General features: G+C 43.9%; 1 protein-coding gene across 11 annotated transcripts in view; it reads left to right on the forward strand.

The window, feature by feature from the left end:
• The first annotated feature begins 1,658 nt into the window (after positions 1-1,658).
• CHIC1 (cysteine rich hydrophobic domain 1) overlaps positions 1,659-15,010 on the forward strand; it is a 218,320-nt gene continuing 204,968 nt past the window's right edge. For all 11 annotated transcript variants that reach the window (XM_074200803.1, XM_074200802.1, XM_074200804.1 and 8 more), the window contains exon 1: positions 1,659-2,072. In XM_074200803.1, coding sequence (XP_074056904.1) covers positions 1,792-2,072 — 281 coding nt within the window. In that variant the 5' untranslated portion in view covers positions 1,659-1,791. The remainder of the gene's footprint in view (positions 2,073-15,010) is intronic.

A 15,010-nucleotide genomic window follows, 5' to 3' on the forward strand; every position in this document is an offset into this window, starting at 1 on the left:
ACCCGTGAGGTAACTGAAGGTGAGAGAAGGATGTGAATGTCACAGACCCAGATCCTTTGATTTGCTTCTAGGCTTCCCAACTTCCATCAGACTCCCTATACCCAGGTCTTTGGTCCCAAGCAAATCCTGGAGGGGAAAATGTCAAGCCACAGGCAGAAACAGGCCCTGTGAATGGTATGGAGCCATCAACCAGAGAGTTACATGCGGTTGAGGCAAATATTAGATTGAAATCAGGCCACCTGGGTTTAAGACCTGTTTAACAACCTACTAGTTGTGTGACCATGGATAAGTCTCTTTACTTAAGCTTTTTTACCTAAATTTCTTCTCTAAGGTCTTAGGATTCTATGATCCAGTAACCTTGTCAGGGGCTGTAACTAACTCCTGATGAGAATAAAGGACAAATCCCCTGAAGTGGTCCCATGTTTGACTTTGTGCTATTTGAAGTTATAATTAAATGAAACGTGGAAATTGGTTCCAGTCCAATAAAAACAGGCAGTGGAAATTGGAATATTGGGGCCACATCAGTGGATTCATTATTTACACTAACTTAAGCCTAGCCAAATGTAGTTTCTGTTATTCTATTCCCAGTGCCTCAGCAGTGGCTTGTTGGAAGTCAAGGACATTGGTTCAAATCCCACCAATGTTAGTACTAGTAGGACTTTGAGATGTCACTGAAATTATCTGACTCTGTTTCCTCATCTGTAAACCTAGAGGGCTGATCTAGAATCTCAATATTCTCTGAGGTCCCTTCTAACTCTAATATCAAGTCATGCTCATGGCTCAGACCCCAACTGTTACTTACTCTCCTGTGGGACTTTGGATATGTTACAGCCCGAGCTTATTTCTTCCTCTATCAAAGGAAAGCATTGGTCTGGATGATCTTGAACCCCATGGGGTAACAGTCAGGTCCCATCATTTGGGGCTGAGTTCTGTCTGTAAGTTATTACTTGTGAGGCTATACATTCGAATTCTCTACCTTCAATTGCAAAATCGGAGTTTTGGTCCAGGTGGGTTCTTAGGTCTCTTCTGTCTCTAGATTTGGGAGTCTTAGATTTGGTTTTTAAGTTGTAGTCTTGGGTAAGTTTGCTCCTTTTTTCGAACTTTTGCTTCACTCTCTGGGGATGGTGTTGGATTAAGTGCCCTCCAAAGTGTCCCTCCCAAGCTCTAGAACTATTATCTTACAAACTAAATTGAATCCTAAGTCCATTCTCTTCTCTGGGTCTCAGTTTCCCTAACTGTGAATTGGGAGTGGTGGGGGTGGTATTGGATGAGATGCATCTGAAATTGAATCCTAAATCCCTTTCCGTCCTTGAGCCTCAATTCCCCTGCCTGTCCATTGCGGAGGGGAGGGTGCGGGCGTGGGACCCTTCTTCCAGCCCTGTAGGTCAGCATTGTGAACTCCCTCCCTCGAGACACACTGGAAAGGTCGGGGTGGGGGAAGGGCAGCGACCTGGCCGGAGCGCTAAACTGGCATTCTGCAGCCCCTCCGGGGCCGCGCAGGCGTAGAGCAGAACAGCTCCTCGGCGCCCCCCTCCCCGACCCCCCAAGTGCTGCCCCCGCCCCCGGCGGAGCGCGCAGGCGCGCTGTCGCCGGCCCGCTGGCCGGGCCCCAAGGCCGCGTCCCTTCAGTCCGAACTCCGGGTCCCGGCGCGCGGACGCGCCGCGTTCGCTCCTCTGGCTCCCGCGCCCGCTTGCCGTTCTCTCCCACTTTCGCTTTCGGGCCGTTTTTTTCATTTTCTCTGTCTTTTGAACGGCGGCGGCAACGGCGGCGGCGCGAGCCGCGGGTCACGTGATGAGCATATTGCTCCCCAACATGGCGGAGTTCGATACCATCTCTGAACTGGAGGAGGAGGACGACGACGACGCGGCGGCTGCGTCGTCGGGGCTCGAGGACGACTTCGACGACGACTTCGACGATGACGGCGACGACGGCGGCGACGAGGGCAATGAAGAGGGCAGCGACATGGAAGTGCCGCAGCCGCTGCCGCCGCCGGACGGGGTGGTGAGCGAGGAGCACCTGCAACGGCTGGCGCCGGACCCAGTGACGGTGCGCGGCACTGGCCACATCACGGTGTAAGCGGGGGCGGTGGGGTGGCGAGATCGGGTCAGCACCTTGGGGTGCTGACAGGGCGGCCACTGCAGCCCCTGAATCAGAACCGGGGAGGGGGGATCTGAGGGACCTGATGGTTTGGCCCGAGGGGGGGTCTAGAGAGAGGGGCTCCTTCCTTTGAAAGAGAGTGTGACTGGAGCCCCCCTCAAATGAGGGGGAGCTGACCGCATGAGGAAGGGAACTGCGGTCCCTGAAACAGGACCAAGGGAAGGACGACGCTAAGAAGCTTGGGGTGGGGGGAGTACCCGCAGAGCAGCTTAAGTAGACTAAGGGGGTGCAAGAGAAGGGACTACTTCCCCAGAAAGACAGTCAAGTTGCTGCTTGGGGGAGGAGCGAAGCTGGGAGGAGAGCCAGTCTCAGGATGGACTGACAGAATGGGGGGGCACTGCAGTCTCTGAAAGAGGACCAAGGGGAGGCTGAGCTCACAGTACTGAGGGTTTGATTGAGTAGACCTAAGAGTCTAAAAGAAGGGGCTACTTCTTCCAAAAGAGAATCAAATTGGGGAAGAGTGAAGCTGAGAGGACAAGGGGGGGGATTTGAGAGGAGTGAGGAAGGTCAAGGTGAAGGGACAGAATAGACTGAGACCATTCAAGTTAGAGGGGCCTTAAAAAGAGGTTCAAGGAAATCTTAAAAAGGACCTTCTTCCATTGAAAGGGAGCCAAGTTGGGGGGGGTGGAGCTCATAGAACTGATGATTTGAAAAAGGGACTGAATGGGGGTGGGGATACTGAGAACTGGGGAATCAAGGTATAGGCGTTACAGAAGATTGGAGAATCAAAAAATGAAGGCTTGCATCCTTTGAAAGAAAGCCATGTTTGGGGGGCAGAACTGAAAGAACAGATGGGAAAAAATTTAGGGTGCAGAAAATACCTAGGGGGGGTCAAGTTGAGGGCATTAAGAGGACTTGGGGAGGTCTAAAAACAGGACTGATTCTTCTGAAAGAGATCCAAGTTGGGGATAAGAGTTGACAAAACTGAAGAAGAGGGACTCTGAAACAAGGGACTACTTTCTTTGAAAGGAAGTCGGGGGCAGCTAGGTGGTGAAGTACATAGAGAACTGGTCCTGGAATCAGGAGTACCTGAGTTCAAATCCAGCCTCAGACACTTAATAATTACCTAGCTTTGTGGCCTTGGGCAAGCCACTTAACCCCCTTGCCTTGCAAACCCCCCCCCAAAAAAAGGGGGAGTCAGGGTGAGTGGGGGACTGAGGGAATTCATGGGACTCAAGTTCAGGTGGACTAAGGACTGAGGTGGACTAAAGAAAAAGGAACTGCTTCCTTTGAAAGAGAGCCCAAGTTGGGGGGAGGTAGAGTTGAGAAATCAGGGAGCCGCAGTGACAACGTTGAAGGAATTGAGGGGATTTGAGCTTCGGGTGCTAATGGCTGAGGAAGTCTAAAAAAGGGGCTACTTCCTCTGAAAGAGAGTTAAATTGGGAATGAGTGCTAAGAGATCTGAACTGACAAAAGGAATCTGAATCAAAGGACTGCTTTCTCTGAAAGGGAGCCAAGTTGGGGAGTACAGCTAAAAGAAATCAAGGAAACCAAGTTGGGGAGGGCTGACAGAATTGATGGCACTCAAATGGGGATGTGGGTGGGCTAAGAATCGGGGAGGGCACAAAAGTAAAAGGAACTGCTTCCTATGAAAGGGAACCAAGCTGGGGAGTTAAGAACAAAAAATCCGGGAGCCAAGTTGACAGGGTTGAAGGAATTGAGGGGACTCAAATTTGGGGGATTCAGGACTGAGGAAATCTAAAAAGGGGGGCTACTTCCTCTGAAAAGAGAATTAAATTGGGAAAAGAGCTGAGAACTGAAGTGTGTGTGTATGGGGGGGGGGATCTGAAACAAGGGACTGCTTTCTCTGAAAGCCAAGTTGGGCTAAAAGAAATCAAGGGAGCCAAGGTGGGAGGTGGGTTGCTGAGGGAATTGATTAGATTCAAATTGGGGCAGGAGGTGAGTAAGTACAGAGACAATTTTAAAAAGTAGCTGCTTTCTCTGAAAGGAAGCCAAATTGGGGGAGGGTAAAGCTGAGAAATCAGGGGAGCTAGGGTGGGAAAAGGATGAGAGATTTAAGTTGGAGGTTAGGACTGAGTGGGACTAAAAAAAGAGCTACTTCCTCTGAAAGAAAGTCAAGTTGGGAGATAGAGCTGAAAAATTGGGGTGTCATGGTGGGGAAAGGATGAGGGGATTGAGGAGACTCAAGTTGGGGAGGGCTAAGGATTGAGAGAGTAATTAAGGAGTAAGAAAAGGGGGTATTTTATCAGAAGGAGAGCCAGATTGCAGAAGAGAAGCTCATAATTGAGGGAGCCAAATTAAAAAGGCCTGGGGATGCTAAAAAGGGGGCTGCTTCCTCTGAAAGGCAGCCAAGTTAAGGGATGGAACTCAAAGAAAGGTGAGGGGATAAGTTAAGGAATGAGAAACTTGGGGAGCCAGTATTGTTTGGAGCCTGAGGAAATGGGAATCAAATTGAAATTGGATCTTAGGACTAAGGAGTTCTACAAAAGATCCACTTCCTTTGAAAGAAAAGAAAATTTGGGGATGAGAACCAAATTTGGGGGTGTTGAGAGAATTGTGGAGAGTTAAGTTAGTAGTTAAGAGAAATAGGGGGGGTTCTCAAAAGACATGACTTGCTCTGAAAAGGGAGCTGAACCAAGGAGGGGAAATCTGAAACAAGGGACTGTTTCCCCTGAAAAGAAGTCAGTGGTGGGGTGGTGGGACTGAGGGAATAGAAAACTGAGGGGACTCAAGTGTAGGGGAGCCTGAAGGAGTCTAAAAACGGGGGCTGTTTCCTCTGAAAGGGAGCCAAGCTCCAAGGGTGGAGCTCAGAGAACAGCAGGGAGGAGAGGGCAGAGGGGGCTGCTTCCTTTGGAGAACTAGGCCTGAGACAATTGAGAGGAGCCAAGAAGGTGAGGGGCACTGAGAGCACTGAAGGGAGCCAAGTTTGGAGGGGGCTCAAAGAACAACAGTCCCTGAAAGAGGACCAAGTTAGGGATGCAGGGGGAGGTGGGAATAAGAGACTGCAATTCTGCAAAGGAACTAGGTTGGCAAGTGGACCTGACAGAACCAAGGGCAGCCCCCTTGAGGGCAGTGGCCATATGGAGGAGACCTGGGGGGACTTCAAAGGGATGTGACCAAGCTGAAAGAATTCAGGGGAGCTATTGAGGGAGGTGGAGCTGAGAGAACTTAGGGGAGGGGGCTGTGTTAGAGTAGCCAAGCAGACTGGGGAGGATAAACAGCTGAAAGAGAAATGGGGTCAGAGAGAGTGTAGATGAGGTAAAAGGCTAATTGAACCCAATAGCTGGGACTGGTAGAGTCAGTACTTTACCTATTGAACCCACCACACTTCCCCTTCAGGGTTGTTCCTAACTTCATGGGAGGGAGGAAATCTCTCAACAGCAGCATGGGACTGGGAGACCTTCCCTGTTGGAATTGCTGATGTCAGTTGAAATCATGGGAACCCCTCTAAACCCCAATATGAGAGAGTTTTATGGGTAATTCCTGTATCTGAAGAAAATGACCCTCTCTCTGCCTGGGTTTTTTTTAAGCATGCCACTCCTTTACATTAGTAGTCAGGTGCATATATTTAAGAGGGAACTAAGGCCCAAGGGTACATATCAGGATAGGTAAATGAAGAAATGACCACTCTGGGAGCAAGGGTCACTTATATTGAAATTTAGAAGAGGTAGTTTTTCCTTCTGTAAAACTCCAAGTCATCCCTGTAAAATTAAACTGTCAGCCAAGTTTTAAAAAAGATTCTCACAGCACAGTAACTACAAAGAACTTTTTCAAATGGTCACAAGAGCTTTTGAAGACTACTTCTTCATTGTTATGTGTCTGGACTGTAAATCCTTGGGACTTTACATATTGGAGCATGTTTTCTTCATGCTTTCACTATCTTTTACCACATTTTCAGGGACAGATTTTTTTTATGTCTAGTTAATCATGTCTCTATTTTCTGATACCCTCAGAGCTATTGACTCTTCAATGAGCTCAAATACATTAGCAGCTTTTTATGGTTCAGATCTTATTATTGGACTTGTCCTGTACTTTATTCTCTTTCAATGGAAGGTATAAGAACAAAGCTTGTGAAATTGGGTGGGGATAGGAGAGAGAGAGCATATTGTTTTATTTTTGGAACAGCTTTTTGATGAAGTGACTTGAATTCCATATTTTTGGGTCCAGGAAGGTTGTATAGCAGTGAGCCACAGGAAACCAGCAAACGGAGTGAGCTTACTGTGCCATTTTATTTTCATTGTTTTTTACCACCAGTGACAGAACTTATTCCAAAAATTAATTATGATTCTATCTCCTTTTGAATCTACAAATTACCTTCTGGTAGACTAATGCATGGGGCTGAGAGAATCAGAGGATCTTTAATTTGGAGCTCTAAAGGCATTAGAGGTCATCTAGTTCAGTCATTTTAGAAATGAGGAAACTGAGGCCCAGGGGAACATGAAGTGACTTGCCCCAACTCCGGACATTGCCAGCCAGCTCCCCTGCCTGCAAAACCAAAGTGCTTACCAGCACTTCTGCTTTTGGTAAGTATAGACAGTGGAGAAGGAGCAAGGAGGGAGAATTTGTTTTGTGGACTTTGTCTTAGTTCCACATGTGGATAAACAGTCAACCTTTCTATTTTCTCTGTCTCTAAAAGGGAATAGAAACCATTTTTTTTTGGCTTGGAATCTTCTTCAATGACAGGTGAAGTGTTCCTCCTGGCTCTCCAATCCTGGGATGCCAAAGGGGATAGGGGAGGTGAGGAGATGTGTTACAGGACAAAAGCCAAGGTTTGAAACCCAGGAGCCCGATTAGGTTGCTGGGCAGTTTGGAAAGTTATTCAGTGCCCTTGTATACCAGGTCTCAGCTGTGCCGGATCTTGGACTGAAAATTTTGATCAGCACATTAAATTATTAGGATCAAGTTTCACTAGTTGTGAGGAATGGGATAACCTTACCATGAGCCTTCCTCACACCAGTAGTCTTAGGAAATATTTAATCTAGTGTTGATTTCTTAAAAATAAACTTTGTGTGTGTGTGTGTGTGTGTGTGTGTGTGTGTCTGTGTCTGTGTCTGTGTCTGTGTCTGTGTTTGTTTGTGCGTGCCATCCAAACAGAAAATTGCTTTTTTTATTCTCAAGATTTGTGTCTTTTCCATTGTCTGTACTTTTTTTTGTGCTGAAAAGGACTTTGTTTCTTTTCACAGTTTTAAGTTTGAATTAAAATCCCCAAGTATGGTAGGACCTTTTTAGAATGCTGTGTTGACACAGTAAGAAAAGTTATCTTTTTGAAAATTTGATGACAAGTAAAGCGCTCAAAAGAATAAGGGATGTTAACTCAGCCCCTAAGCATGATCTCTCCTTTCTCTATCTCCCAGACTTTGAATAGTACTTTGTTTGCACCTCTCTTATGCTCTTATCATGTTCTGTTTTGTGTTATATTTGGGGATGGCATATTGCCCTACTGTGTTCTATGCTGTAAGGATGATAGCCTTTATCATTTCTCCTCTAGCACTAGCATAAGGCTGTGCATATAGGAAGTAGAGAATACAGAATTATAGACTTGAATTAAAAACTTAGAAACTACCAGCCACCTCTGTGACCTTGGGTAAGTTACTTCAGTTCCCTGAGTCTCACCTCCCCAGCCCATCTGTAAAATGAGGGAGTTGGATTGGGTCACTGTGAGACCCAAAGAACTGGGGTCCAATCCTGGCTGTGAACTCCCTGTGGCTTCCCTTCCCTGACACTTGGTCGGCCTGCATGATACTCCAAAGCCTGTTGCTTCCTTTTTGGTTTTCCTTTTTTTAGATAGATGTGAAAAACAATCCAAATGGTGAGTAAGAATCATAACAGATACATTTAGCAGCACAATTGTCTTTGAATTAAGAAACCAGTGACCAAATGAGATTGTCTCTCCATTTTGATACTCAGATTCCTGAGTGAGATGTTTTCAGAGTGGAGGAACAGAAAGGCTGCCAAAGATGAGAGGCTTTGGGTCTTACTGGCAGTAGAAAAATTTGTTTTTGTGCTATTTCCATATTGTAGTTGCACCAGAAACATTTTGTTTCCTTTATGCTTGCTGTAATTTCTGATACCATAAGTCTTAATTTGTATTCTGATAATTGGGATCATTCACATAAAGATTGTGATTATTGCTAATAACTTTTTATAACACTTTGAGGTTTAAAAAAGTCTCATCAAAGATGTGAGCTGTGTGGTATAAAGAGAACCCCACAGATGTCCCAGATGTCCCCTGCCCCCCTGAAGCTACCCCAGTAATAGAGAGCCTTTACCTCTCTGGTCTTGGTTACGTCATGTAACTTTTGGAGACTTGAATTCCCTCCTCTGCCATTTGAGAAGGTTGTGTTCAGTGCCCTCTGGGGTCCCTGCCAGCTTGAGATGGGGGCTTGATCCCTGATCCCTGATGAGAGGGAGCTCACTCCCTCCTAAGCTTCCCTTTAAAGCAAACCTCCACTCTTTTTGTACTCTCTCTGCCTAACCTTGTTCCTGGATCTGACTAACCTTCTTCCATGTGCCAACCCTTCAGATGCTTGGAAGTAGGTCTCATGGTCTCCCTATATATCTTCTCTCCCACCTCAAAATCCCCAGTTTTTCATGCAACCTGTTTTTGAAACCTTTTACCACCATAGTTGCCCTTCCTCAGACACGTCACCTTATCATTGTCACTTCTGTTTGGCATACAGTACTGAATGCCATCTTCCAGGTATGGTTTGGTCAGTGGGGTAATCCCATATCCCTGGACCAACCTCGAAGATTGCTTTCTCTGTCTTGGCTGCCATGTCACATTGTGGACTTACTGGAACTTGTGGACCTCTGAAGACCCCAAATTGTTTTCAGATGAACTTGGACAGAAAGGCTCTTTCTCTTAATTTTCCTTCTCCCTAGTAGCAAATGTGTATGGTAAAATACTTTCATTTTACATTAAAATACTTAGGTAATATTACTTGGACCATCTAACTGAGGTACCAAGGGTCAGAGATGAGAAGTGACTTGCCCAGGACCACACAGCGAAGAGCTTGGCTGGTCCAGGACCCGTCCCATTGCCCCTAGGCTCAGAATGCAGCACTGAACTCAATTTTGTCTATATAGTTTTTATAAAGAAAGAATTTCCTAAGCAAATTAATGTAGTGTTAAAATATTTCTGGGAAATGTTAATATTCTTAAGAAGAAACTTTTACTAATTTTGATTGACTTTGCCTCCCAAATGCTTCAGCTTTTATTGTAATTACAATACATTCAGATAGAAAGAAAAAGAAATTCAAAGTCTGAAGGAATTCTTATAGTCCCATTTATCAGCATTAAGAGCAAATATTTATTATCATCTGTGTGTCAGTCCATATTATCCTCACAACAGGGTGCTGGTGACTAAAGGTAGCCTTATTCTGCTTCTTCCAAGCATTCAGTGAAGCCTCTGAGCAAATTCAACTCAGGTTTTTGTTGCACACTTGTGATGTGGCAAGGGCTGTGCTCTGGTATAAAGCCAAACTTAGAAATGCTCAAATCTTTCTTCACCTGCCTAACTTCATGAAATCTGCCTTCCCCAAATCGGGTCATTTACTAACATTTATTGAGTGTTGCACCATATCACCTCCTACTCAGCATATCCCAGGCCCAATATTTCATCTTTCCTTCCCAGTGCTGGTTCCCTTTTTGAATGAGCCTCTCCTAGATTCCAGGCCACAGACCTTGGAGTCATGGTCTTACCTTTCCATCAGTTCCTATTCAAATTTATCTCCCAAGACCACAGTCCATTAGAACTGACTCTGGTCTAATATCTCACCTGCTGTTAGAAGGTCTCTTGGGTTAGACCCTTTCTCTCTATATTCATTTCCAGCACAATCCAGCTCTCTGGTACCTCCTGTGGCTCCCCCAATGCCCTCATTAACCTTTCTGCCTCCAATTTCTTTCCTCATTAATCTGTTCTTAGTAGGACTGGCAGAATTTTAAAAAATAACCACTTTCTCATGTTTAAGAACCTGTTATAAGTCCCTGTTAACCTGGGGCAGGGGGAGCAGATTTGAGCACCCTACTCAGCTTTCAAGGTCGTCCATAATATTGGCTCCACCTTGCCATATACCCTTATTTCTAGCTACTCCTCAACACTTACCTTCTATTCCATTCAGGCCCATCTTACTGTCTTCCACACATACCATGCTCTTTTCTGCCTCTGCTTTTTGCTCATGCTGTTCCTCCTGCCTAGAGTGCCCGTCCTTCTCCTCTCTGCCTATCCATATCCACTTCAAGGCCCAGCTCCAGTCCTACCTCCTCATGAAGCCTTATCTGCCTACTTTGGAGTCAGAAGACCTGGGTTCGAATTGTGACTCTGCTACTTACTCCCTGTGTGGCCTTGGGTAAGTTATTTAGCCTCTCTGGGCCTTGGTTTCCTCCTCTTTAAAATGAGTGTTAGGCTCCTTGGCCCCTCTCCAGCTCTAAATCTAATGGCCATTTAACTATACTCTATGACCGCTCCCCAGCTCTAAATTTGATGGTCATATAATTACACTATAGCTATGTTAGATTCTACATACTAGAGTTCAGTGAGGTCTCTGACTCATAGTTTTAGTCAGAATCCGAGTGGTCCCCATATTTGTTCATTTATTGTTTGATGATGATACTTGGAGATTTATTGAGAGCAGGTGACCTCACTGGACTCTTCTGGGGCTTAACTGACAGATTCCACAGAGAAAGGTTAATACATACTCCTTCTTCTTAAAAAACTATATATATATATATATATATATATATATATATATATATATATATATATATATGTATATATATGGATATACAGATCTATTTTTGGTAAGTATTTCAATAAAATTGACTTCCTTCAAAATCTTTTGTATTTGATTTGATGCATTTAAAAGCCTAGGTTCTGAGGTGTTCCTAGGTTTTCTCAGACTGCCCAGGGGATCCAGGACACAAAAAGGGTTAAGTAACTCTGCTGTGGAGTTGATGGGATAAGATTCAGTGGTATAGACCAGAAGGGTAGTAGTAATTTAGACAAAGGATGTCTTAGTGGGTTGGGAAGTGGGAAGGTACTGCCCCAAGGGCTAGGTCTTGTGCCTGAAGAATTGTTTCCCCAAATGATTTTGGCCATGTGGGGACACCTTTGGGAGCAGACTCTTTCTATGTCCCTTCCAGCCCTGATTTTTGTGATCTTTTAGAGCTCCATAATGTTGCTGATCTCCAGTTATAGGTAGCACTGTCTAGGTCCCTACAGGCTCCCTCTTAGTGCTTAGCACATAGTTGACACTCAGTTAATGCTTATTGGCTGGTCAAGTCACCATACCACTTTCTTATATCAAAAGCAGATTCTGCATAGGAACTGACAGTATCAGTACCTCAAGTCATCTTATGAAGCTGGAGGCTGTGTGTGATCTGTGCTCATGCTTCCTGAACAAAATAGGGCCTAAATTCTTGAGAAGCTTAGTGCAATTCTGCGGAAGTTTTCTGAGAGAAGTGGCGTTGGAAGTAAACTTTAGAGGATGGGTTGGGGTTCAGTAGTGGAAAAGGGAGCAGGCCTTATGTTCCATGAGGAGTAAACAGAGTCCAGAAGTAGGATTGGTAGAAAGGCTCCAGGGTATGTTTGCAGGGGCAGAGAGGAGAGTGTGTGTCAGAAACTAGACTGGAGGGGAGCAGTCGTTATGAAGGCTTAAAATGCCAGGTGAGAGACATTGGACTTGGGGAAACTAGGCAGGCAGCCACTGAGGATTTTTGAACGCTGCAGAAATGAGGCCATTGGTATTCTGCTTCATATTTGAGCTATTTGTGAATATGCAGATTGGGAAGTAAGTTTCTAAAGGGTGAGCACCCTGTCTTTTTGATTTTTTGTACCTTTGTCAGAGTCTGGCACATGTAGGTGATTAATAAATGTTTGTTGAGTCAAAAATGTTCTTAAATTGCTTTTTTGCATCTTTAATTTCTTCTTCTTTAAAAAATGGTATGATCTCCCCAATGGTTGTTATGTGCTTTCCTTATAGTAAGAGCATATAACATATCACTTCCTTGATGAATGCACCATAACATATAATAGCTCTTCTCCTAAAGGTTCCTCGATGAATCAAAGTGAGAGGTGGTCCTGGATTCTCAAAGGTTCTGCCAACACAGTGTGAGCAATGGTAGCTTGAGCTGTGCTGAGAAGTCCCAGAGGTCAAGCCTGGCAGAGGGAATTTGCCCCGTCCTGAGAAAAATCAAATGAAACAGTTCCCATTAAGAGAGAACTTTTACCAAGTCCTATGAGGCAGGTGGTGCTAGTGCTCAGATTAGGAGTAGGGTAGTAAGTGACCCACAAGATGAAACCCTGGGTTGTCCTTCCCACCCATCCTTAACTAAAAGTCAGGACTGATGAAAACCTTTAATGAAGCTCTTCAACAGAGGAAGTGTTATGGTACTACCAAGTACTTTAATTCCATGCTCTCAATCATAAAGTTTAATTTATTAGGACAAATTAAAACTAGGCCAGCATCTCTCCATATTTGTGATTGGAGGTGTTACTTTTTTAAAGAAATTTGTTTATTTCAAATTTTACAATTTTCCCCCTAATCTTGCTTCTCGATCACCCCCATAGAAATAAGTCTGTTAGTCTTTACTGGAGGTGTTACTTGTGAGACTTAGTTATTATGAAGTTGGACCCAAAGCTGGCATAAGACAGATACTTCCTTAGTTCATGATAATCAATGTGGAACAAGTTGATTTTATTGATAATCCCATTTTGTCTTCTGCTGTGACAGTGCCACATCTTAGAGTATTGTGTTTAGTTCTAGGCACCACCTTTTAGAAAGGACATTATAAAGCTGGAGCAGCACATGGGGGTGGAGAAAAGGGTACTGGATTGTTGAATAGACTGGAGACGCTACCTTCTAGGGATCATCTGAATGAGCTGGGGACATTTAATCTGAAGAAGAGAAACCTAGGAGATATGATTGCTCATTTCAAGAATTTGAAGGGCCCTCATTTGGAAGTGGGGTTCGCCTTATTCTTGGTCCTAGAAGGTAGATGATGGTTAGCAGGGTAAAATTTCAGAGAGAATTGCAACTGAGAGAGAAGAAAAAGTTTCTAGCAACTAGAGTTGTCTGAAAGCAGAAGGTGGTGTGTTTCCCATCATTGAACAGAGCTCAAGCAGAAACTGGATGTCTATTTGTCACAGATTCTGATTCTTAATCAGAAGTAGGGGGCTTCCAAGGGACCGTTTGACTCTATGAATTTATGTATGAAATAAAAAGAAAGTTCTTTTCATTTTGGTGCTTTTCTTCCCATTTTGTAGACATTTTGCCCTGAGTTTAGTAATGTTTACTGCAAATCATCTTTTAGTATTACTTTATACTTTTATAGATTTGTGCCATTAATGGTAGATATACTTTTAAAGTGAATTGGAATCAGTTCTTGGCGAATGTGTAAAACAAGGACATGAAGATTTAATTGAGATTATCAAACACAGAATAAAGAATGGTGACTGTATTTGCCATATTATGCATTTTTGCACAGATTTGAATACCTCATGCTTGGGTTAGGGAGACTATTATCTTAGTGGGCATTATAGTAGTATCTGAGTAAGGAGTGAATGTTTTGCAAGGTTCCTGAGAATTGAGGGATATTGGATCTGCAGTGCCCTGCCATCTACACTTGGAGAAACAGTTGTCTTAATTTCCATGGGGAAGAGTAAATAGCCTTAAAGAACAGAACCAGAGCAAGCAGCACTCCCTTCCCCACCATTCTATTTGGATACTATTGTAGACTGGCTCCAGGAAATCCAGTGTGGCCACACAGGGCTTCAGCAGAAGTTTTTGGGCTGTGCCTGCCCTGATTCCTATTGACCATTAATAATCTTTAGGTATAGTAAACACCCTTCATGAGCAAACAGCAATTGGTAAAATTTCATGTATTCCAGATTTTTTTAATAACTTAACCATAACTATTCAAAATGATTGGATGAGGGAGAACCATACCTTCTATTTCTTTATTCCATGTACATTTTCTTTCTATTTTATGAGAGCTTTTTGACATAAATAATATTCTTGAGAATCTCTGGCCTTGGGTTCAAGATGATCTATGACTGTTTTTGAATAAGTAAAATGTAGTGATAAATGAACGACCTTTTGGAAGATCTTTTGCTCTCTTGTCCACCTAGTGATGTTGGAACTTGACACTTTGTGCTGAGAAAGTTTTCATTGAACCTGTTAACAAGTCCATCCATCTGGGGCTGTTTGTTGAACCTGGCAAAGTAATACTTAAGCTCTGGTCCCCAAGGCTAATTGTGTTTAACATTGTTTTGGTAGCTAATAGTCTCTAATGAGGACCATTAACATGAATAACAAAACTTTGGCTGTTACTTCAATAATGGTTTCTTGAGATTAATCATAATTTTAATTGTTTAAGGATTAGTTTGCCTTTTGTGGAATCATAGAACTGTAATAGCTGACAAGTTGAAATGATTCTCTGGGCAGTATTTCCTTCTTTGGTGAATTTCTTCTGGTCTTAAGTCCAACTCGGGACCTTTTGGGGAAAGCCTTTCCTAATCACAGCTGTCCATCATGATTTTGGTCTTTGAACCTTAACACTTTGTTTCATAATTCTTAATTGTACTTATTATGTACTATATATATTATAGCTTCTGGAATTTGTGACCTTTCCCGTTAGAACAAAAATCTATGAGGTCAGAGTCTTAGCTAACCCTTATACTTCTTCCTTAAAGCAGCACAGTTTGACTGTTATTCCCTTGCTTAGGAAGTTTCAGAGCTTTCTTCTTGCTTCCAGAATCAAAACACAAATTCCTTCCCTCCTGGTCTAGCTCTAGGCTGCCTTTCCAGCCTTAGCACACTTCACTTTCCCTCACCTACCTGAGTGTCCACCCTAATTGGCCTTGTTTGCTATTCTGCACACTTGCTTCTGCATC

Source organism: Macrotis lagotis, chromosome X (assembly GCF_037893015.1).
Source record: "Macrotis lagotis isolate mMagLag1 chromosome X, bilby.v1.9.chrom.fasta, whole genome shotgun sequence".
NCBI lineage: Eukaryota > Metazoa > Chordata > Mammalia > Peramelemorphia > Peramelidae > Macrotis > Macrotis lagotis.